General features: G+C 40.6%; 1 protein-coding gene across 10 annotated transcripts; it reads right to left on the reverse strand.

Moving 5' to 3' along the window:
- Positions 1–983: 983 nt before the first annotated feature.
- Rlim (ring finger protein, LIM domain interacting) lies at positions 984–24,584 on the reverse strand. 10 transcript variants are annotated; one of them, XM_040744293.1, is made up of 7 exons: positions 24,370–24,584; positions 22,627–22,683; positions 20,394–20,470; positions 19,660–19,771; positions 10,183–10,372; positions 9,279–9,362; positions 984–7,840 (listed from the first exon to the last, which is right to left on the reverse strand). In XM_040744293.1, the coding sequence occupies exons 5-7, from the start codon at positions 10,346–10,348 to the stop codon at positions 6,267–6,269; spliced, it is 1,824 nt and encodes a 607-aa protein (XP_040600227.1). In that variant the 5' UTR covers positions 10,349–10,372; positions 19,660–19,771; positions 20,394–20,470; positions 22,627–22,683; positions 24,370–24,584; the 3' UTR covers positions 984–6,266. The 10 variants fall into 10 exon arrangements, with proteins under 10 accessions (XP_040600227.1, XP_040600226.1, XP_040600224.1 ...); XM_040744292.1 differs by having other exon boundaries at positions 20,394–20,475; XM_040744290.1 differs by having other exon boundaries at positions 22,627–22,688.
- Between the last annotated feature and the right edge of the window lie 261 nt (positions 24,585–24,845).

The following is a 24,845-nucleotide window of genomic DNA, read 5'->3' on the forward strand; positions in this document are numbered from 1 at the left end:
GGCCTATGACTGCTACATCTGTAGTAAGCAGTGACTATTATAGTTCCCAGTAGAGTTCTAAACTGAGAATTAAAGTGGGTAGGATGCAAATGGCTATGCACAAACATACCTTATCTGCTGGCCCACATTACATCAGAACTAAATAAGCCTCATTAAAAAAAAGATCGCCTGTAACTCATGATCATAAGTTTTGAAGAGTTACCAGGTCTATAAATCAAAGCTACTTAGAGGCTGAGGCAGGAGAATTGCAAATTTAAGGCCAGCCTGGGAAACTGTTTCAACATTAAAACAAAAATACAAAAAAGGTCTGGGAAGTCAAGCTCAGCACTACAGAGCTTACCTAGCATGAATTGAGGCCCTGGGCTCAATACTCAGTTTCAAAGGAATAGAATCACCACACTAAAACCCCTAGAGCAGCAAATGAGGCAAAGGGACTGCATCAAAACTATACTGAGGAACTGAGTCCTATCATCAGTGGAGAGCTCTGCAGGTGCCACGGAAAACGAAAACACTGCCAGCCTAGGGTGTATAGGAAAATCCTACCCATCAGAGTGTGATGTGTTTAGAGCGAGCCATCTAAACAAAGGACTTAAAACACTCCAGAAATGGGAGATTGGATGAGGGACAGACGCCGCACAAGCACACATACACACCTATTCTGTACAGGGAAGTCAAGCAAGGCAACAGCCAGGTCAAGACAGTGGACGCATCTACTTCAGATGATACTCATCTCCCAGATTCTTGCCATATACTCCCACCTTTTTATATCAGAGATTAAGCCATTCAACCACAGAGATAAAAACCTTGGCCAAATAACAAACCCAGTACCTGCCTGTCCATACCCAGCGCAGCTGAGGCCATCAGAATCAAGGTCGAAATGGAATCCTTGATCCTAAAAATTGCCTTCATGACCAGTTTAAGGTACCAGAACCTTGATTAGTATCCACCCTTCTAAAACCCCAAAGATGAAAACGCACAAGTGATCACTTCATGCATTTTATTGATAGTCTATATTTTAAGTCTGCAGTATGACATTGTACATAGGGAAAAAGCTTCTTCCTAAAAGATAGCTATTAATAGTCAAACCAGATTTAATGAGTGACCTTTCAAGGTCTTGTTCTGCATGAAACAAGTTAAATTTTAGCAGGTGTAAAGCACTGTACAAAAAAAAGTTGAGTACATTCTCAAAATTTAATACAGGGCTTCCCAACCAGGAGTTTGCTGGATCAGATACTGGAGAAGGGGGTTTCGTTCAAATGTAAATGGAAAGGAGAAACCAGACAAAGCAAGCCAAGCAAATTCACTTCCCTTTGTGCTCCTCTGTTGCTTTCTCCAAGTGTTCCCCGGAGGTCAGGAAGCCCTGCTATGACAATCACTTTAGTTTTTACACAGCATGCACACATGTGCTTCACAGCCAAAGACTTAAGGGCTGCCCTTTCCAAATCCTTTCAAGATCTTAGGGGCTTCACAGAGCTTTCCAGGATTGCTGCTCAGTTCTTTACAGGGACCCAAGTAAACATCTACACCAAAGTAGCTTTTCCTGGGAGAAGACAGACATAGGTCCATAACCAGGCCAACTGCGTACCTACTCCACTGGACACTATAAAGCAGCAGCACCAGGAACAAATGGAGCTATCAAGAGGTAAAATACAAATGCTGGACAGTTTAAACCAATAAAATCCAATCCGTTAAAAATGTTAGTAACAGGGCACTGAGCAGAGCTAAGGCTGAGCAGTTGGCTTCACTAGAAATTGGAACTGGAAACAATCTTCAAGATGAGAAATGAGGGAAACCAAACAAGGCACAGTGGCATGATAGGGTTCACTTTCACTGCGCATCTCTAGACAGCTGCTAATCCAAGTGACTATAAAACAGCTGTGGGACTTTAATAAACAAATCCTTGCTGGGTGGGGTGAGACACACCTGTAATCCCAGCCATTAGGAGGATCAGTAATTCCAGGCCAGCCTGGGCTACAAAACAAGACCCTCTCAAAAAACCAAAACAAAAAAGTCCCAAGTATCTCACTGTAGTTCAGAGATTCGAATCCAGACACCAACAGGGACATGAAAACAATCATAAAACGGATACTTTGAAAAAATTTTCTGGTAGTAATTCTATTCTAAGCTGTAGGCTTTTAGATGCAAACTATGGTGACTTACATGAGGCCATTCACTTCCTGGAGTGTTGGACGGTATTTTAGAAATGTTCCAGTGAAGGCAAAGGAATCCTTAATTTCAGAGTGCTGAGCTAGGTAGGTTTGGTGACAAGTACTTGTATTCCAACACTCAGGAGGCAGAGGCGCAAGGACTGCCACAAATTTGAGCCTGGTCCACAGAGTAAGTTCCAAGACAGCTGAGTACACAGCACAAGACCCTATCTCAAAAACAGTAATTCAGAATGCTAAAAAACCGTACAGGGCAGATATCAAGTTCACAGCTGTCTTATTTGCTTAAACTGTGCCTTAGAATACTCTTTCCTCAGATCTTGCACTTTAACTTCCCAGGCAAAGCATGATACATCAATGTACATTTAAAATCATTTTTGAAAAGAACCAATTCCAGCACTGTTACTGAGCATTGAACATACTGAACTGTACTAACGGGGAAAAGCAGACACCTTCACACTTGCCTTCTCCACCGTGACAAAGGTACAGAAAGAACACTTTGGAAAGTAACAATCAGAACTGTCTTAGATTAGCAAGGACCCTAAGTGCTCTGCAGGTGTGGCTTCCGTGTACTGCATATTTTTGGTAAGACGCGTAACGCAGAAGCCGGTCAGGAAAAAAAAAACATTTAAAAATCAACTAAGGCATATTACAAATTATTTCCTTTCACAAAAGAATTTTAAAAGTCTCCATCTGTTAAAAAAAATGTCAACCATAAGGTGCCACTGCATTCTAGCAAACCAAATGGCCTCTAACAGTCATTTTGCAACACTGACCTCTTTTATCACATGTGTATTTGGAGAACTGACTGAAAGTCATAGAAGCCGGTGGTTAAAAACAAAACATACTAAATGCAACCCCTTCATAAATAGAAGACATTGACAAAAGCAGAGGATACTTGGCACAGAAATGAAGTTTTCCCAGGAGACAAAAACCCATTGCTTAAGGTAACACTTAACCAGTTTCCTACATTGGATGGATTCTGACAATCATATCCCCAGAGATGGACTATCTCCTGGCACTAACATTTCCTTTCCAATTGAACAATTACCTGTTCAACACTAGTATGTGAGCCTCCTCCCTCTCTCCTATGCTGCCTCTATTAACATAGTGGTGCAACTAACATGTTCTTTTCAGAGAAAATGTTCCAAATTCCCACCACAGCTCTCTTCAGTGTTACGGCAAATAGCCTGCCATTTTTTAACTTGTTCAACTTTTCAGCACTAATAAATCTCAATATGTAAGCTGCGTGGAATAAAATAAAACACTGCAAACCTTTACACTAGTAAGCGGATTAAAAAAAACCTTTGAAATAGTCAAGGAGAATCAGGCTGTAGTACTTTTCCCTATGCTTGGAACAATGTAATCTCCGAACATTATTACTGCATGAAGTTCAAAGTAGGTCTTAAAGACAGAACCTTTCCGTGATAAAGAAAAAGTGCAAAGATACAAAATGAAATGTAAAGTCTTTTGCAAGAAAATGTTCCCTCAAGAGTAGGTGTTTGGACACAAATGAGGGAAAATATTTACGTTTTTTATTGTATACCTGACACCTATACAAACAACCATATCTTTAACGTCCGCAACACCGGTAATATATAATAGTCATGGACTTTGTAAAATAAAAAAGCAAATCCCACTAAAAATACTTGTATTCATTCTCCACAACTCAAGAGATATGAGTGCTATTTGAAAGTGTCTACATGCACATCAAACATGTGCGTTCTACTGAAGGCTGGAAATGGAAGATTGGGTTCCAGTGTTTCTGAAGAGTTTCAACAACTCCATTCATAACCAGCATCCTGCTTGCGTTACCTCTGACTTCAGTACTTCACAAATGAGTAACACATTTGGGGAGGTCAGGGAGGTACCTGTTGTCAGTAACTTCATGTTTAAAATGTGCTGCAGTTGTTTTTGAGCTATAGAAAATGAACACCCCTAAAGCGGAACATTTTACCAAAAGGAAAATGGATTTGTTTTTAGTTAATCAGGACTATGCTGCAGATCTGAAAACCATACAAAGGTGACAAGGAGGTTCACAAATATAAAGGAATCCTGACTTTTACATGGACAATTCTTTTAAAAAGATAAAAATGTATTACATAAGCGCCATTAACAGTGAAATCTGCTTATATTAAAAAAAATAAGTGAAGCTTTGTTTGGACATTATTTCCTTGCAAGAGCAGTACATATCCTTTGTAAACAACTACCATATTTACAATTTAATTTCCTTGATACTTAGGTAGGATTGAAAGCCAGAGTAAAACATGAAAGAATGAACTTTGAAATAATCTTTACTGCTAAGGTCATATCAGTGAGGGTAAGCAGGTAATTTCTAAATCAGATGTGGGTAAAACATTTTCTGGAGTCCTGAACTAAACCTGAATAGTTAGTTCATTTGGCCAGGGATGTATGTGTGTTCAATCCAGCTTCTTTTCTGGCCTGGTAGCTTTACCTCAAAGAAATGGCCAGACTAATCTTAACCCCAATCTGCCTCAAAAGAAAAACCAGGCAAGAGTATTGGGGTTACCACAATCTAGTCTTACCACTAAAAAACAATAAAGTGCGTGTCCATAGATGTGAGCCAGCAATCTCATCTTCAAATATGGGCAACACAACTGGAATCTGAATTTCAAGTAACCCGACATGCCTCACTTTCAATAAAAGATAAAGTCTCTTAATTTATGAACAGGTCTTTAAATGTGGCATGTTAGATCTGCTAGTACAGCAATGAAATAGACAAGTGTGCACTAGTACCTTAATGATAAATCTCGAAAACAAGCAAATCCGAGACTTTTCCAATAGCACACCCATCTGTACCAACAAAAATCCTTCCTTTAAAATTGGTTTAGAAATCTCTTTCCCCACCTTTCTTTCCTATTTTTTTTGAGGAGCAGATTGCAAAAACATCAACTTAACTCGTGCTAGGTGGTAGTGCTTTGTTTTTCTTAAACCAAAGACAGCTCTGCCAAATTTGCTGATCTTCATCTATTCAAGTAGAATACTGGGTCAAGCTGCTGTGCCTTTCACCATATGAAGCCAGTTCATGTCTATATTACTGTCATCATGAAAATGTCCCATTCTTCAGAGCAGTTTTCTTTACCCTCATCTATCATTTCCTGCCTAAATCCAAGTTAAAACACATGATCTCCACTGGTCTTTAATGCATTTGACTCTGCATGGTCCTTTCCTTTTCATGTCACAGTAGCTGTTCACAAATACATTAAATAGAGATATGTTCTGCTCTTGACATCTGCACACTTACAAAAGCAGCTTCGTACTTTGTTTGGTGTGTTTGTTTTACTATGCTGGCTCACAAAAAGCAGTTCTCATTTCTAAGCATGGTACTTTACAATTTTGAATGCATTAATACAACAGTGCATTGGAAAAGTACTGAGCCTCTACAAAATAGCTTTACATTTTTAAACAAATGAATGTGATTTTTTTCACTTACACAAGCATAGGTTTTTTTTAATATTTCCACAAGATAAATATCTCAATTAAACTATAAGTTCACTCTATTGTGTGCCACAGTGATGGGCTTAGGACAGTTAATACACTTAGAAGATCCTAACTGTTTAGTGTTATTTACACTGGTATGTCCATCGTCACCTACTCGGGAAGGTGAACAAACAATATCCAGAATGTGACTGAATTTGTGTCAATAACTGGGAATGGTATAGTTTCAGTTCATCACTTACAAAACGCATAATGGAACTTAGTCTTGAGTGGGAATTCTTCATGCCTCTCTTATGGCCTGGGAAACTTTCAAAAGAGGTCAACATGATAGAAGCCACTGCTAGGGCAGACCTTAAGATAACAAAGGGAAAAATGACAAGTGTACATGGGTAAATTATGAGTAACAGGTTAGCAATTATCTGGTGCTGAAACCAAACATTTAAGTCCTAAAACGTTGCTTCTGAAATATTCTTTGCATCCTGAAAGAGAAATTAGAGAAAAGACATGATTCCCTCAGAAAGCAATGACTCAATTCAGGTTATGACTTTATATTTAAGCACCACTCAAAAAAGTGAACATAAAGCAAGTGATTTCTGTTTGCCCATCACTATTCCAGCTACACAGCTGAGAGTTCTGTTCTCATTATGCAACACTTTCTCGGTTCCCAGAAGATAAGACTGCCCTGCGACAAATGGGACAGGTGGAATTCTCCGATAACCAGCGGTCGATGCAGTGGACGTGGTACTCATGGGAGCAAGGTAGTTTTCGGAGTTTGTTGCCTTCCGTATATTCTGTAATGCAAACGCTGCATGTTTTCAATGCATCGTTTTCACCAAAACTTCTCATTGCCAAGTTATCGATCTGTTCTTTGGTGAGTCCTCTAGGTTGGTCGTCGTCATCCTCATTCAAGAGGAAAAACTGAGCCAGACTAAGGAATGGCAAAGAGCCACTTTCATCAAATGCAACTGGGGCCCTGTGTCGACCATCTCTCCGGCCACCTGCTGGGCCAGTTGAGCCTCCTTCATTACTGCCTTCGAACATCTCTGAGCTACTTTCTGAACTTTCACCGCTAGAACTGGGGCTAGGGCTGGAGTGAGCGCCGGAACCAGAGTTGTTACCACCAGAGTTCCCTCTTCCACTCCGTGTCTCTACTCTCTCTATATTTCGACTGGAAACTGAGGCACTAGGCTCTGAGTCACTGTCACTGTACATAAAGTAGCTTAGCTCACCAAAACCTGTCATTATCTGCCTTAACATGGTTTGAATCGCAACAGATGTAGTTTCACTTAATCCAGTATTTAAGATTCTACGAATGGGAATCCTGATAGTACTGACATAGGTTCTCACACCTGCACGTTCAGAACGTGAAAAGGTGCGCCTAAAGCCTCCACGTTCACTCTCATAGGTGACTGTGTTGTTTGGTGCTTGAGACCTGGACCGAGTTCTGCTAGCTATACTATCTCTCTGTCGGTATTCTCCAGGACGAACTCTTCTTACTTGAAGGTCAAGGACTATGGTTGGCGGTCTCTGACCAGACCCCGCAGATTCACCATTGCTAACTGTGTCTGAAGAACTTGTCCCCTGAGAGGCACTTCTTGGCCCAGAAGCCGCAAAAAGACCTCTACCTAGCAGCTCAGGTCCAGTTATCTGCTGTCTTAAGGTCACATGGTGACGGGTTCTAGAACTTCCCTCAATCTCATTTACCAAAGGGTTCTCCAAAGTCTGAGATGAGTTATTATGATGAGATCTTCGTGGAACTTCACTTGTTGGGTGCAGAGGTGACCTACTTCTTTCAGCTCTGGCTCGGGTTCTCCGATGTTCTGGGCTCCGGCTTCTTGCTCTCCTCTGACCTCTGGTGGATGGCACTTCTGTTAATGTTTCAGCTGAATTGCGTTCTGACCTAGATGGTCTGGCAGATGATGTCTCAGATGCTGGGCTTTCCATTTGCCTTTGGCTGCTGTTTTCCATGTTTTCTATACTAAGACGTCTAGCAGATGGTTCATTCTCATTCTCTGGGGTTTGGCTTCCATTATTACGGTTAACATTTATCTCTAAACTGAATCTGAAATCACCACTGTTTGGATTAGTCCGACTCACTGCCCTCCAGGACTGATTTCCTCTCTGACCACTTCTTGTTGTATTGCCAGTCTGTCTGACTGAGTTAAGCCAATCTATTATAGAGTCACCATTGGACACGTCATCTGAAGAGTCTCCACCTGTTTAAAACAAAGAAGGGGGAGAGGGAGAGAAAGGAACTACAAAAATTAGGACAATCATATAAATAACATTCAAGAATCTTCCAATTTTGAACAAATTTTACTTTTACAGATCTTATACTGTATGCAACACTGATTTCTAAGGAAAAAGCAAAAGTTCAGGTGTTTGAAAAGAGAAAGCTAAGGGTAACAGAATTTTGTTTTCATAGGGGACCTGGGGGAAGTTGTTTTAATCATTTCATTTCATAAGAGCCTATTAACAGTGGTTCTCAACCTGTGGGTCACAGCCCCATCAGGAGGAATGAGTGCTATTTCAGGTATCTTGCATAGCAGATATTTACATTATGATTCTTAACAGGAGCAAAATTACAGGTATGAAGTAGCAATGAAAATAATGTTATGGTTGGGGTCAGCACAACATGAAGTGTATTAAACGGTCACAGCATTAGGAAAGTTGAGAACCGCTGGTCTAGAAGAAGCTGTGAGACTGTGAGAAGGCAACTTGTTTCTTCCAGTCCACTGTCTAAACAAAATCAAACTACATGATTGCTAGTTGTGGGGGGTTGTGTTGGTATTTTAGCTCCAATTATATTTCTACCAAAGTTTCAGTCACTTATTACTTCATCTAGGGGCCTAGCTTAAGTGTCTTAGATAATATGAAGTTGCTTTAAAATATATTCTGCAGCCATAGCAAAAAATACACAAGGTTAATGGTTTAAATTACTTGAATATATGTCAATATCAAGATGTTAAACTATCATGAAAATGAAGACAATGAACGGTCTGAACCTAGAGAAACAGCATACCTAACAGTATGTTCATAATCTAATGCACCACCATAGCTCCTAGGTTATAGTCAATCCCTATTTCCTGTGGAGAGGGAAGAACCAGCCCTGAGGCTATAACCAGCTTGCTCAGCAGCAGCACTGACACTATGAGCCAATTAATGCTGGGAAGAGTGGCGTGCATTGTAGGACATCAGGACGGTTGGCAGTGTAACTTCACTCTGCTGCTAGATACTAATAGCAAACCCTCATCAGTTGTGTCAAGCAAGGCATCTCCAGTCATTGCTAATACTCCCCAAGGGAAACAAAATCACACCCAGTAGAAAGGCACTGGGGCAGACAAAACAGCATTCCCTTTTGCTGATGAAGACTAAATAGCAGGAAATTTCAATGGATGTGGAAAGCCAAGGGGAGGAAAATCTCATTTAAATAGGCTACTTCTTACTGTGGCCCAATTAACACAAACAATCCAAAGGTAAGGCCGAAAACAGCATGCTGACATTCTCAAATAGCAAGAAAATGCCACTTCTTTTCTTTTTTATGAAGTTACTTATCATCACATTAATTGTGGCATTTGCGGATAATCTTTTGGTTGACATTTACTATTACAAAGTTCCCATCATCCACTAGCCACCTCCCAAAGCCCAGCATACCTCTGTTTTCGTCTGAGCTCTGTGGTGGCGGGCCCTCTTTAATTTGCTGTAGTCTTCTGAGCAACTCCTCCTCAGTACTTTCACCTGAAGGTGGGACAATGGTTGCCAATTTACAAATGACAGTCGGTGAGTCAGTCAGCCCTTTTGCCACCCTCATGATTCTTGTTGAAGAAGGCTTCACCCAGGCTGACTTCAAACTCAACAACCTCCTGCCTCAGCCTCCTGTGTAGCTGGGATTACAGGCACATGCCACCACATGTCTGGCTTCTTGATCTGCACTTTAAATTGAGTGACTGATTTGCCAGAAACCACACAGAGTAACAGCAGGGCGAAAACTGCAGTTAAGACATTCTAATTAGTGTCTGGTATTATTTGCTCAAAATGCTCCACCTAGTCTTGCTAAAAACCTTACCTTTGAAAATCAATGAAACCATCCACAGGTTGGTAGAAATAGAAATGGGAAAGAAGATGTAGACTGAGTGCTAACTAGAACAAATGAGGCCCGATCTGAGTAAAAGGGAGTAACTAAGGACAACGTTCTAGCTGCCATTTACCCACAGCTAACTCTGCAGGGTTACAGCTGGGACAAATTCAGAGAATAAAGAATGACAAGATAAGATGTCTGTTCTAGAAACTAGTATTAGTTACTTTGTAACTGGATGCATGGCAAGCCAGCTAACCTGTTCAGCTCACTTCTATTTAATCCATTCCACGAAAAATGTATATTACAATTCAAAAAATTCCAAACATCTCTGACACAATTGTTCCAATTATGAAAGAATGGAACCAGGTAATAAATATGGCAGTAAATGCCATTCAGTATCTCTTGTATTAGTCATTTTTCATAAAAAAACACCGTAAAACAAGCCACTTCTTAAAACAATTTACATTAGATGTAGCTTACCTGGGGTGCCCAGCAAATTGTTGTCTCTCATAAGTCTATAATCTTCTTCGCTCAGATTATTTACGAATTGATAGAAAGCTTCTTCCCGGTCCAATCGATCCATTTGACTTCTGCGCTGTGCTGCAGATTGATCATTTCCTTTATCGTTAGAATCTGAGGTGTCCATCTTGATAAACAAGTGGAAATTTATCTAAAAAGAGAAAGACCAACTTGAAAACAGATGTCATTATGTATTCCATAGTGTTATTTACATGGAAATCTAAATGCAGGTATAAAGAGGAATTTTTAAAAAAATGAACAAATGAAATGTAACAGGAAAACCTTAGACAAGCACTGTTACACTAGGAAGAGTAGGTCAGGGAGTTAGCAAGCTATATGCTTGGGCTACATTTAGAAATGGGGCCTATTTTTATTTTCCTTGTAATATAAAAATGGTTTTTACATTGAAATGCTAGCAACAGAACCCAGGGCCCTGCATGCATGCACTCCACCAGCTCTTGGGTCTTACAGTTATTTCAGTCAAGGAAATCTCTGTGCGGTTCAGTTAACTCAAACATGGTTCTCCCGCCTGAGTGCTGCTGGGCTTACAGAGGCGTGCTACAAAGCATGGCTACTTGCACACTTTAAAAATTGTCTGTGGCTGGGCGTTGGTGGCACACGCCTTTAATCCCAGCACTCGGGAGGCAGAGGCAGGTGGATCTCCGTGAGTTGGAGACCATCTTGGTCTACAGAGCGAGTTCTAGGACAGCCTCCAAAACAGAGAAACCCTGTCTCAAAAAATCAAAAAACCAAACAAAAGAACAAAAAACCCCCTGTGATGTATGAAGACTGTTAAATACCCACTTCGGTATTCATAGTCTTACTGGAGCCCAGCCATGCACGCGTGTGTTCCACTGGCAGAACCGAGCACTGTGATGGACTGTACATGGCTCCCTCACTGCTCTGCACTTTCTGCACTTGTGCCATTGCAATGCACCTGGAACTTGGCAGCAGTATTTCAAGTATGGCATGTGCATGATCCTATGACTTTTTTAAAAATGCACAAGGACAGTCACTGTGGCAACTGAAAAGTGTACTTTGAACATCACACATAAAGGCACAGCAGAGGATAACTAATTCTCGCCTGATTGGATGACCAAGGTTGCACGCAGGCAGACACTATGAATACGCTAAAGCAGTACAAAAATTAGATTAAAATACTTGTCAAAATTCTCCCAATACAGGAAACCTATGCTCTGCAAATTAGAAAAAAACTCAAGCTAAAGGATTTCACCTAAATCACTTCTTCATAAAAATTTACACACTGGAATACTATTCAGTTGTTAAAAATGAAATTATAGAATTTATAGGTCAATGGATCGAGATAGAAAAATTCATTCAGATTCAAAGAAAAATATTGTGGTTTTTTTCTATCACGTGGATCTTATCTTTTAAGCCTCCAATAGACGTGTTACAATCCATAACTAGAGGTTAGGTGTCAAGTAAGGAACTGGGAGACACGGTTTTTTGTCTGCTCATTTGTTTTCTAAGGAGGGGTGTGTGGTGGTATCTTGTTTGTACAAATAAAACCTGTCTGAAGAGCAGAGAATAGAGCTTGTCACTAGCTAACCATAGAGACCTGGGGGTTTGTACAAGCAAGATATCACCATAAGGGTGGAGTTGGGTGAATGGGGATGGAGGAGGAGAAACCATGGTCACTACATTGTATGAAAAATTTTCAATAATAAAAGAAAAATGAGAATTTAACCAAATTTCCAAATGACTTGTTTCTTTTTCCTGAGCAAAGAAAGTCATTTTATCAATGGAAATGAAATTTTGTTTAAGGGCAGAAATGTGTACAAAGAACATGAACTTGTTAGTATTAGACTTTTGGTTAATATAGTTCTACAAAATGCTGAGGGTACTGGACAGGCTGTGAGGATACACAGACCATACAAGTAATGGAGTGGGTAGTGATGAGTCAATAAATACAACCAACGAGTGTTCAAGTGTTTCTTTCCCTAGGCAAGTGTTGATTATTCAAGTATAAACTAACTGTACAACTAGTCCCATGAATCGTTCACATGAAACAACAGGTGAGAATATAGCCCAGGCTGGCCTTGAAGCATCAATCTTCCTGGCCTAACTTTCTGAATGTTAAGACGAGGTGTTTTAAAGGAAGTTGAGTAACTGTGAGTTCAAGGCCAGCCTGGTCTACAGAGAGAGTTCCTGGACAGCCTCCAAAACAAAACAACAAAAAAAAAAGAAGTTGAGTAAATACTTAATTTAGCACAACTTAATGCAGGTCTGCCAAGATGATTTATAAATGAAATAAAAATATGTGTGGAGTAGGGAAAAACCTGGTGGGACTATTTATGTTTTATGAAAATGCAAATGTTTCTAAAGCTTCTGGTTACCCATTTTATTTTCTTCAACAAGTACTTTGAAGAAAGTATTAGAATCCATCATGTTACTGAACCAATAATGTCAATGTAAACCTCATTCTTGTGAACTTAATCATCTTGAGTTGTATGGATTTTTTTGTCAATAATCTTCCTTTTTGAGACACAGTTTTGCTATATAGCCTTGACTGGCCTAGAACTCACTTTGGAGATCTACGTGGCTTCAAACTCAAGAGATCTGTCTGCCTCTGCCTTCTGAGTGCTAGGATTCTGTCAGAAATCTACTACTTTGTTTTGTTTTGAAGATAGGGTCTTACTTTGCAGCCTATGTTAGCCTTAAACTCATGAAAATCCTGCTTCATAGGCTTAGCATTTCCATGCAGCATTTTGATGGCTTAACACTGGTACGATTTGTAGGACTTGGGTCAAAGATCTTTTTTTTCTTAATGAGAACAACCTCAAATAATACCAAATGCAAATGGCCGGAGGAATTAAGTTTGGCTGGTAACTAGCAGATAATGTCTCTAAATGAATAATAAGACAGTCAATGCTTATACACAGAACTTAAAAGTCACTGCAGCAGTAGGGTATCACAAGCTATCAAAGACACAAGAGCGCCATTCCCTCGATGCTAAGCAGAGATTATCTCTGATCTCCAACTACAGTTCCAAAAGTGCAAAGTGAATTTCCTCTGTTTAAACTTCATGCACTAGGGTGGAGCAATGGCTCAGTGATTAAAAGCTCTGGCTGCTGGAGCAGAGGAACCAGATTTGGTTGTGAGCACCAACATGACAGCTCGCAACCATCTGTAGCTACATTTCTAGAGGAGCTGACACTTTTCTGGGCCTTCACAGACACTAAGCAATCACTCAGTGCACACATACATACAGGCAAAAAAAACCTCCTACACATTAAAATCTCAAAATAAAATTCATACAGAGTGTAGATGAGGAGCTTCTACCTAGCTTTAAAGGGAAATAGCAACCCTAAGAAATAAGATACTAAAAGGTACTTAGGAACTGAATCTCTAAGAGATGAATATGCACCATTAAAACCAAGCCTGGCCGGGCGGTGGTGGTGCACGCCTTCAATCCCAGCACTCGGGAGGCAGAGGCAGGTGGATCTCTGTGAGTTCAAGGCCAGCCTGGTCTACAGAGCGAGCTCCAGGACAGCCTCCAAAACAATACAGAGAAACCTGTCTCGAAAAACAAAAACAAAAAAAAAAACAAGCGTGTAGGCATTTTCAAAGATGAAACATGCACAGCCCCTGTCCTCAAATCCACAAACAACATACAAATGAAGACATGTAAAAATCTCATTTCAAGTTACCCACATGGACAAACATTTGCAAATGTTCAATAAGGTACACTAACTTTAAATTTCAGAAAAGGAAAATATTGCTCCCAAAAAAGAATGCCATTCTTCTCATTTGTTAACTTGTATTAGGTGATAATGTACTCAACTATTATTATTACCCATTGAAATTTATTAGGTCAATCATGATGGTACAAGCTTTCAAATCAGACACTCAGGAGATTGAGGCCAAAGGATGCTTTGGATATTTTTTACACAGGGTTTCATGTAGCACAGGCTGGCTTCAAACTCTGGATCCTTCTGACTCCATGATCCAAGTACTGTGCAAACAGGTAGAGAGAGAGGGAGGGAGTGAAGAAGGGAGGGAGGGAAGAAGGGAGGGAGTGTGTGTGTGTGTGTGTGTGTGTGTGTGTGTGTGTGTGTGTGTGTGTGACCATGTCTGGCTCTGAAAACAAAGGATTTTGAATTCCTGGCTAGCCTGGGAAACATAGTAAGACTTCATCTCAAAATTATGAACAAACCCCCAAACAAAACAACAAAACAAAAAAGGAGGGGGTGACCTTTCTGGAATTTTGGCTTCTCTCTTTCACCTGCTGAAACCCTAACCCTCAAGGGTACAGTATTAGGAAGACCTTCTAAGAAACCCTTAGAGAGATACCCTGACATTTTCATCAATGAGAATACAGTAAGAGCCATAAAGTTAACCCCCGCCAACCACTAAGCTGTCCAGGCCTTGTTTCTGACTTAATCCTGCCTCCTGAACTCTGCCTTCTGCTGTTTATAGGATATGTAGCTTAGGGCATTCTATTACAGTAACCCAAACCAACAAGGACAATATGAAAATTTAAATTTGTGGTAGAAAGTACTATAATTTACCCCATCCCACATATGTAGAATGTACCAGAATCTTTATAAATCAATCCAAAAGGAAACAACAAAAGCCTGCTCAGTCAGTATAGTAGCTCACACTTGTAACTCCCATACCTGGAAGACCCAGAACATTGCAAAGCCAGCTCAAGATACAGAGTTCTGTCTCAACAACAAAAAACAAACCCTATTCCTGCATATAGGGGCCCATTCTTGTCAAATTTTGCCCACTTACTTACTTGCAGCTAAATAGTCTAGACATAGCCAACACCTAGATCCTCATTCCATCTCCCTTAGATTATTATTTTCGTTTGTTTTTTTGAGACAGGGTTTCTCTGTATAACATCTTTGGCTGTCCTGGAGCTCACTTTGTAGGTCAGGCTGGCCTGGAACTCAGAGATCTGCCTGCCTCTGCCTCCCAAGTACTGGGATTAAAGGTGTGTACCACTATGCCCAGGTTATTAAAACTACCCCATTACTGTTTAAATCAATAAGATGAGCATGGCAAGGAAGTAGAAAGGCCATAGCATTTTCAGTTCCCTAATCTCATTACTAAGATTCTTTAGTTTCTATGGAAATTTCTGACAAGTGTTTTAATAACTTTGACACTATGGGAGGACTAGAAATCAGAGAGTGAACAGTCATGGAAGTCATATGGGTAAAATGCAAGAGCAACACAAGCCACCATTTTTCCCTACAAGTAACAAGAGTTGGTATAGGCAAAGGTAGCAGTGGCTCCTTTTTAAAAGAGAAATGCATAAAGGAAAAGAAAACAAAACCCTCAAGCCATAAATAATTTCCTAAAGAAAACTACCACTAACGTTTAACATTCTTAAAGCAGTCAATGTTCTGACCACTAAAACAAGTTAGGACAAAATCTACTTGTGAAGGATCAGCAAACAACTCCCAAAAAACCTGCTGGCTCAATAGGTTTTCAAAATATAAATCTTCCAAAGAAAGCAAAAACATCTGATAAGTTGGTGGCACGTGCCTTTTAATCCCAGCACTCGGGAGGCAGAAACAGGCGGGTCTCTGTGAGTATGAGGTCACCTGGTCTGCAAATCGAGTTTCAGGACAGGCTCCAAAGCTACACAGAGAAACCCTGTCTTGAAAAGACAAAAAAGTACTAAGTCTAAATAAAGCACAGCAAAATACAGAGAAAGGCAGAGCATGGAATCCCAGCACCAGGGAAGCAGTGACAGAAGCAGATGGATCTCTGAATTCAAGGCCAGTCTGGTCTACGTATAGTGAGATTCAGAGTAGCCAGGGATACACTTTGAGACCCTATTTTTTTAGAGAGAGGAAGGAGAGAACAGAAAGATCCCTTCAAATAGAAAGGCATAACACAAGAAAATACAATCATAGTGTCAAACTAGAGCCAAGAGTTGACAAAAACAGGAAAGCCAGTAATTCTTCCTTGTAATACAACAGTACAACAAAACTGCCCCCAAATAGAGATGCAATCAGCACCTTAAAGCAAGCAAGCTACCTGAATCTGTAGTTATACAGTGTAGATATTGAACAGAAGTTAGAACAGATGGAATTCAAAAGACTCTGAACTAAAATGTCATTAAGTACAGGTTATGTCTTCCCCTTGTTATATTGAACTCTATGTTTCCATGACACAAAATTCTACTTTTCTTGGCAAGGCCTATAGAGATAATGAGACCCTGCCTCAAAATAGAACACAAAGACCAGTTCCAAATTCCTTTTACTTCCATAATGTCATGCTGCTGTACATTTCCCTTACACTCGTCAATACTTATCTGAGAAATCTCTCTACATGTTTCTGCAACATACTTTTACTCCAAAACTCCAAGCAAACTAGGAAGGCCTCACTAAACAGAACACAGTGTTTGCTAAAGTAGTGGCTTCCATCAAAGAAAAATCTGTTCCTTGTAATTATTTTGGGGACAGGGAGAATAATAAAATCTAATTAGATTCCTTCCCTACTTCTGCCTCAACTCGCCATCCTTTCTGCTTTCATTCTGCACTGGCTAAGAGTGGAGTAAGTGAAAAGATTCAGCACTGGGAAGGCACAGTCATCCTGCAGGGGCAGTCACATGGGAAGTGGAGGTAGGTCCCTGAGTCTGAGTAACTGCTTACATTTTGAAAGACAAGGAAATTCTGAATGCAAGCAGTGATCTTAATGCCTGGTAAAGCAATCTTACTGAGAAACACTCAATGAGCCTGGTCTCATTTTAAAGAGCCTTGCACTAGTGTGACATAAAATGAAGAAAGGTAATAAATGCAACGTTCTAGCCGATAGATAGCACATTGCTATTGTTTGTGAGTGAAGAAAGAACATTTTAAAGTAAAGGTGTGTCAAAGATGTTAGGGAAGCTGATCCAAATAACCAAATGCAGTCTTTTCTGCACTTTAGTATGAAAATATCAGTAAAAATGTTAAATGGCTCTTCTGACATATATGATGAACCGTGGTCATTTCCAGTTGAACTAGTAACAGAAAAAGAGCTAGGGGCATGTTGCTCAGGTGCAGAGTGCTTGCCTAGTATATGTGAAGCCCAGATTTCCTGAGGTGAGTGGAGGGAAAAGAAGACCCACACACCCTAGACTCCTTCCACATCCCCACAGAGGATCTTTAACCCATCACCTCATTCTCATGGTTTGATACTCATGGCACAGATCATATACTCGCAATGGTTAGCTTCAGACATTTTGAAACAATTATTTCCTCAGAAGATTACCAATAAGACTCACACACCTTTAAACCCAGGACTCCGGAGGCAGAGGCCGGTGGATCTCTAAGTTGGAGGCCAGCCTGATCTACCCAGCAAGTTCAGAACAGCCAGGACAACTCAGAGAAACCCTGTCTCAACACACCTCACCCAAAAAGAATACCAATAAAAGCCTACTGTAGAGAAAAATCCAATTCTTCTTAAAGCACTTAGCTCTCTGCCCTGGTTATAAAACAATAAAAATCTTTTTAACCATTCTATACCTAATCCTGACAACAATCCCATAAAGCAGGAATCCTGCCTCAAGTTCACAGGTAAGAATCCTAAGATGGAAGGAAAGAGTGATCTGTCAAAGCCCTGTGGACAATAAATGGTCAGCAATTAAATGCAGGACTACTGATGCCAAGTCAATGGATTTTTCCACTAAATGACTACCCCTCCCAGTATATCCCAGATTGTGTGCTTTAACGTACATCCCTTAAAAGCAATAGGCATGGTAACTGAATCCCATGGGCTCTTTATGCCAGTCCTTGTATAAATACCTTCAAACAGGAGAAAACTTTTTTGTGGTGCTGAGGATTGAACCTGGGGCTTTACACATGCAAGACAAGCACACTAATACATTGAGCTACATCCTTAGCACTCTTTGAGACATTTTCACTATTAACTTCCTGCCTCAGCCTCCCAAGTAGCTGGGATTACAAGGCCCACATCACGAAGTCCACTAACCAAACAGCTTTTGATTGATAATCACTCTTCCACTGAGTTATATCCCTAGCCCACAAAACATCTTGTACTGGCACAAACCGGCAGATTTTTCTCTTTTCTGGTCTGCTATTGGAGGGACATGAGCCACTATGTAACCTAGCCCTGTGTCACCACACTGGCTCTGTCATTTTCTTCAACAGTGCTGGAAATGGATTGTGCATATTAGGCAAACTCTACCACCGAGCCATACAACTCAGCTTGCATCTTATTTATTTTTCTCCACTTTATTTTTGCCAATAAAGTATTAGTTCAATAATACTAACACCGAAAGGAAAAGCCACCTGTTTGTTCAACCATAGCCACGTATGAAGAGGAACACCTTAATCCCAGCACTTAGGGCAGGCAGATCTCTGAGTTTGAGGACAGCCAGGCAAACATAGTGAAACTTTATCTCAAAGTAGGTTAAACCAGTTGGGTGATGGTGGTACACACCTTTAATTCCAGCAATTGGAGGCAACTGGAGGCAGAGGCAGGAGTATCTCTGTGAGTTCAAGGCATTCTGGTCTACAAATCAAGTTCCAGGACAGCCAGGGCTCTTTTATAAAGAGAAACCCGGGTCTCAAAAAACCAAACCAAACCAAAAAAGTTTACAATGTGAGATAGGCCTGTGGCAAAGGTCTGGAATCCTAGCTAATGGGAAATCTAAGGCAAGAGGATCACAAGTTCAAGGCCTACCTGTGCAACAGTTAGTTCCAGGGTAGCCTAGGTAGGCAACTTCGTGAGACGTGATCTCAAATTACAAAATAAAATGTAAAAACAGGGTTAGGCCAACAACTCAATAGTACAGAACTTGCCTGTTATGCATAAGACTCTAGGTTCAAACCCCAGTTCCACCAAAAGGTTAAATCAAATGGCCTACTAGATCTGCCATCAGGATAAAAACATCATCAAGTAGATACCAAAAGTGCTAAGAATTTTTCTTTGTAGAATGTTTAAAATTTATCAAATTTATAATAGATAAATAGATGGAAGTTTAGCTGTGCATTTCAGTCATCTTTCACTTTTAAAAATATGAAGCATCCTCAAACCAAACAAAAAACCAGGGCACTAGGCATAGGGAAACATACTTTTAATTTCAGTACTCAAGAGGCAGAACTCGACAAGGACAGAGGGACTAGGGATGGCTGCATGGTGTGAGTACTTGTTACTCTTACAAAAGACCTGATTTCCTAGCACTACATGGTGGTTCACTACCATCAGTAACTTTGGTTCCAGGGAATCCGACATCCTCCCCTGGCCTAAATGAGCAATATGATACATATAAATACATACATGTAAAATACGCATACAAATAAAATAGGCTAATTAAAAACAACAGGACAGGGTTGTTTTACTGCATTCACTTATGTAAGATACTGCTTACCAACCACATTATTTGGTGAAATGGTTCCAGTAGTACACCGAGACCTGAATAGACACTTAGCTTTGCTTATAATCTCCTATCTTTACCTCTTGTAAAGGGCAGCTGAAAAATCCAAAACTGATTCAGGAATGACCCTCATGTCTAATCTCTTGGCAGGAAGAACACTGACTTGCAGTTCACAATTCCGACTACAAGTCTCTAAAACAATTGAATTGAAAGTGTATTAAGAACTACATAGTAAATTAAATGCTACCAATTTATAGGGTCAAGTTAGTGGGAAACTACTATGATGGCATTTCATCCCATTCAAGTAATTCAGACAGTGAATTTAATCTTCAATCACCCATTCCATGTTCTTTTATTACTGTTCTATCTCATTAAATCAGAATAAACGCAATTTCAAATTGCTTTTTATTGGGGGGGGAGGGCACGGGAGGAAGGGAGGGAATGGGAGAGGGACCTGGAACTGACTTGTGAAGCAACCTTGTTTCTTATCTAAATTTAAACTGGAAAATAAAATTTAAAAAAATTGCTTTTTATTATTCTGAAGAACTTAAAAATACCCCACATTTCTGCTTATTTGAAAGGGCAATTAATACAAAAATCTCTGATTATTAGTAGTGTTGATAGTAATCAGTAACTATAATACCATTTCAGGACGTAAGACTTCCCATCAAGCTGGGCCTGTGAAACACTCCTGTAATCCCAGCAGTTGGAAGACTGAGGTAGGAGGATCATGAGTTCAAGGCTGGCTTGGGCTATACAAGAAACCCCTCTTATCAAAAAACAAACAAAATAAAAAATATTTTCCCTAAAATACCTGGAGGATGAGATAGGAGGATTTCTGCGAGGTTGATATATACTTGGTTCCAGGACAACTTGGTCTATAGAAGAGACCTTGCCTCAAAAAAAAAAATCAAAAATAAAACACAACCAAAGTTTGGCATTATCACCTCTATCAATCACTTAATTTTAGTTAAGGAAAACAATTTTAAGATTAAACATGCTGACAACTAAATCCTCCCTGAACCAGTGTTCCTACACAGAATTCACTGAGGGTAGCCTTGAACCCTGGTCTGACCCATACATACACAAAGAATCTTTTATACCTGTACTTAGGTCATCATTACATACAAGCATCTCTCCCCACCCAAACTCGAGGTGCAGTTATTACCTTTAACCTACCAAAACACTCACTCATTCACTCCACCCACCCCCTCTCTCCTCTCCTTCCCCTCTCCCTCCCCTCCCTCCCTCTCTCTCCCTCCCCCCCTCCTGGTATCTACTACAAACATTTGTCTCACACATGACAGTGCTGCTATAATTAATGAAATCAAAATCTCAAGTTAAAGTACTGCAATATGAGAAAAATCTAAAACAAAAAAGACAACTACATATTTCAGGTGGAAAATCCAATGTTCAAAAACGTACACACATCATTGAGGAATTATCTTTAAAAAACCCAGTTAATTAGAGGGGGAAAAGTGAACAGCTTTACATCATCTAGGAAATGTCCCTATTCAAAGCAGAGAAAAAATAATGAAGAAAAAAATCAGACAAGGAAAACACAGACATGGAACTATACTATCTTAGCAATGGTTATCAAAACTTCAAAGTACTACATAAAGTGGGACATGAAGACTTAGAAATCTGCTCTCATCCTGGGCACAAACCCAAACGCAGCACCTCATTGGTCTGGTTTTGACTATTAGCCACTCTATGGTAAACCACAGGAACAGGGTGCTAGTCAGTGAGGTACTATTCCCCAGTCCTATACGATTATGGGAAAAGTACACATACCACAATTCTGTAAATGGAAATGCTCTACTTGACTTGCTCCTCCTGAAAACCTTACTACAATGTTACCAAATAAAAGACAGAATCTAACATTTCTAAAGATTTTAGTGAGCTATTTAAGAGTCCTTGTTGTAATCTTTTTTTGAGACAAAGTCTCACTATGTAAAACTGGCTGGCCTAGGAACTCACATTCCGGATCTCAAATTGTGGTGATCCTCCTATGTCTGACCCCACCCAAAGTGCCAGTATTCCAGATGTGGGCCACGATGACACTCTGATTTTTTAAAGTAAATTTATCAATTTACACCAAGAACAATAATAATTGAAACAGAAACTATAACAAAACACCTAAATAATGCAGTTGCTGGATAACTCTCACTGTTCCACTGAGGCAAACTATTTTTACAAGTTAATGACACTGTCTGATGCAGGATAACTTACAGATTATGGCCTTTAATTTCCACTAGCTTTCTGATGTAACTGGGTAAGTTTGGTGACTTTAAGTGTCAGACAGGCATGAGATAATGAGGGCTCCACCACATACTAATATTTCACAAATCACTCAACTTCTCTCAGAGTAGTCTGCTTCTTCCTTAAAACAGTTAACATCCCATAAAGATCTGATTGTGAGGGGTACAAAATAATACACACCAAACCAGAGCCTAGGAATACTCTTCAAGAGAAGTTAATTATAAATGTAGCCTAGTTAACTGGCCAGCAGAGTTTGCTTTGGACAACCCAAGTTTACACAGATTTTCTAGGAACATTTAAAATGGTCCACTTACGTTTCAAGTGTCCTGGCTAGTGCAAGCAAGTAATTTATGTGGTTATCTTTCAATGTTGCTAACAATAACAGAATTAATTAGAGCAATACATACCAATATGGCTTCTTGAATCTTGAAGGGGAAAAATAAAATGGCAGACAAAATAACTCACATTCAATTGAGATTTCATTTAGTTATTCCCTTAACATTTAAAAGCAATTTCTTATACCCAGGTCTTTCCAACAATATCTTAAAGCATCCTAATTTTCTCTTTCAGTGCTATAGAAGTTTGTCTAATTTTAGATTACTTTAAAAATACATTTCACTGCTAAAGCATAGGTGACTCTCAGGTACCCTTTTCATTCACAGTAAAAGCACCCACCCTCATCATCAAGAACCCATTCAAACACAGGGACTGTAAAAGACAACAGCAAATATTTGTAAATACACTCTACATATACACCATCAGGAGAAGAAACAAAAAATAATTACCTGTCTGTTATGACATAGTACTGAAATCCAACAAATTGAATTTTAGTTTTCTCCACTCTGCTCTAGAAGAAAAAGAATTCATTATTCTTCCTGTTATAAAATCTACATTTTCTTTGAAATAAAACAAATTCTTAAAAAACATATATCACATGCATTTTGGTTCCATGCATCATAACCTAAATTAATTCAATGTTAGTATTAGGATATTTTGGGAACCAGGAGTTAGATAAAAGATTTCCTTTAAAAGCCAAGAGGTAATCTACCTTTTAATATTAGCTTGTTTAAAGCAGGCCTTTCCTTATTAGATTAGTAATTATTTTCAGATTCTAAGAGTCACTTTCAAGGACTTATTTGGTACACTACAGTAACCTAAGGCAGAAACAAAAGTAATAAAAACCATCAGTCAGAAAATCTTAGGCTAAAGAATGTTTGTGTTCTTTCTCAGGAAAAAACTGCCCAAAAATACTTTAAAGGGTGTTTGGGTTGGTCTGTCTAGATACTTAACCTGTATTTCAGAAACTGATTTGAGGAAAAGGCCGACCTGTAATTGTGCCTTCCCCCTCTCCATATGACTGATCCATAGGAAGATGAGTAACTTTGTAATTATGAAGAATCAAAGAAATGATTAGCGCCACATTTATTATTTTTTCTGTCTTCAATCATCTAAATGCACTGTGGTTAATTATGATTCAAGAAATGTAAGCAACTGATTTGTAGCCAAAACATTGTGGGGCCTGCCAGTGGTGCATGAGAATCTGATATAAATCTCTTTGCCCCTGAGAAGAAAAAAAAACGACCTTAATAACTAGTATGCTAGGCCTCAGACTCCTAGAATAACCTGTGGAATAAGTACGGTGAAACTGTCCAGGGAAAGAACGTGGCTGTCTCCTCCATCTTGAAATTAATCAGCATAAGGGGAAAAGAGACTGAGTATTCAGGAAGCAGAAGCCCAACCGGTTAATACTAGTTACTAAGCTATGGCGTACGTGGCAGGTACCGCCCGCAGAAGCCGAGACCCTGAGGGGGTTTTTGAGTGGGGGAGGGGTATGACTGTTGGCGAATCACACGGATATTAACTTGAAAATAATTTGGCTCAATTCCCACACTCATCCAGGGAAAACAACGCGCAACGTCTTTTCCCTCCGTTTTTTTTTGGGGGGGGAGGGGGGAATCCTTCTAGTAATATGTAGCCAAGGATACACCAGGGCTAAAGGAGCCAGGAAGCAAACCACATTTGTCCCCGATCCTCAGGGAGGACTGTCATCGTAGCCCCAGAGGGTAACTAATTGGTAATGCCCTCCAGAAGGATTCAAAACGGGGCTTTGAGAATCCTGGGAAAATCTAAAGGCCCAAGAGTTCCTAACATTTGACTTAGAGCACCTCCACCCCACTTCCCCAAACCCTAACCCGATCCGCAACGGGGCGACGCGGGGGAAACTCCGAGTAAGGAGAACTGGAGCCGCTTAGATTCTCACGCCCGAGGCCCAAAGTCCAGGCTCGCCTCCAGGGCCTCGGAGAGGAAGTCCTCCCCACCTCCCCCCTTCTTCCACGAGCCGGCCGCCACACACCACCCAGCTAAAATGGCAGCGGCGACTACGCCACGGAGCCCCCCGCGGCCCCGAAGCCGGGTCGGGAGGCCGTGCGGGGTGTCTCGGCCGCGGCCAGCCGCTCAGGCCATTTTGGGAGCCGCTGCCTGACCCAGCCCGACATCCCATTCCTCACCGTGCCCGTGCCGTCACTTACTCGGTGTTATGGGCAGGAGCGGACTCGCTGGGCTTCGCAGCCGTCGCCCGGGCTCCGCCGCGCAGCCGCCGCCGCTGCTCTCTAGCCCGCCTCCGAACCCCTGAGAGAGACCCGCCTCTAGCCCAGAGCCTGTTCGGAGACGTAGCTCAAGCAGCCATTATCTTCCCCATTGTTACCTAGCAGTGACAGGAAACGACTGCCCACAACAGGAAGTGATGGTGCCGCGTCCCCGCTTCACAGGCCCAGTCCCAGACTGCTAGCCAGCCAATCCCAGTTGATTCCCCGAGAAGGCCTGGTGGGCAGAGGAGGGGACCGGTAGACTACCGGACGAGGCGGGCGGCGGGTAGGAAAAAAAAACGCTGCTGTGACGCCCACCATGTGACAGGCACCACCCTCCTTCGCCATTTTGAGTTGTGGCGAGAAATTCGCGTTCTGAGAATTGTGGGAACCTTGGCTTTCCCATTTTGAAAGCTGAA

The sequence above is a fragment of the Mesocricetus auratus genome, unplaced genomic scaffold, assembly GCF_017639785.1.
Source record: "Mesocricetus auratus isolate SY011 unplaced genomic scaffold, BCM_Maur_2.0 Super-Scaffold_100003, whole genome shotgun sequence".
Lineage (NCBI taxonomy): Eukaryota > Metazoa > Chordata > Mammalia > Rodentia > Cricetidae > Mesocricetus > Mesocricetus auratus.

Excerpts from the sequence above, each read along its gene's own strand:
- Rlim (XM_040744293.1), bottom strand. The coding sequence starts at position 10,348 with ATGGACACCTCAGATTCTAACGATAAAGGAAATGATCAATCTGCAGCA. Across the intron at positions 9,363-10,182 it reads CAATTTGCTGGGCACCCCAG|GTGAAAGTACTGAGGAGGAG; the intron begins GTAAGCTACATC and ends TCCCACCTTCAG. Across the intron at positions 7,841-9,278 it reads GAGCTCAGACGAAAACAGAG|GTGGAGACTCTTCAGATGAC; the intron begins GTATGCTGGGCT and ends TGTTTTAAACAG.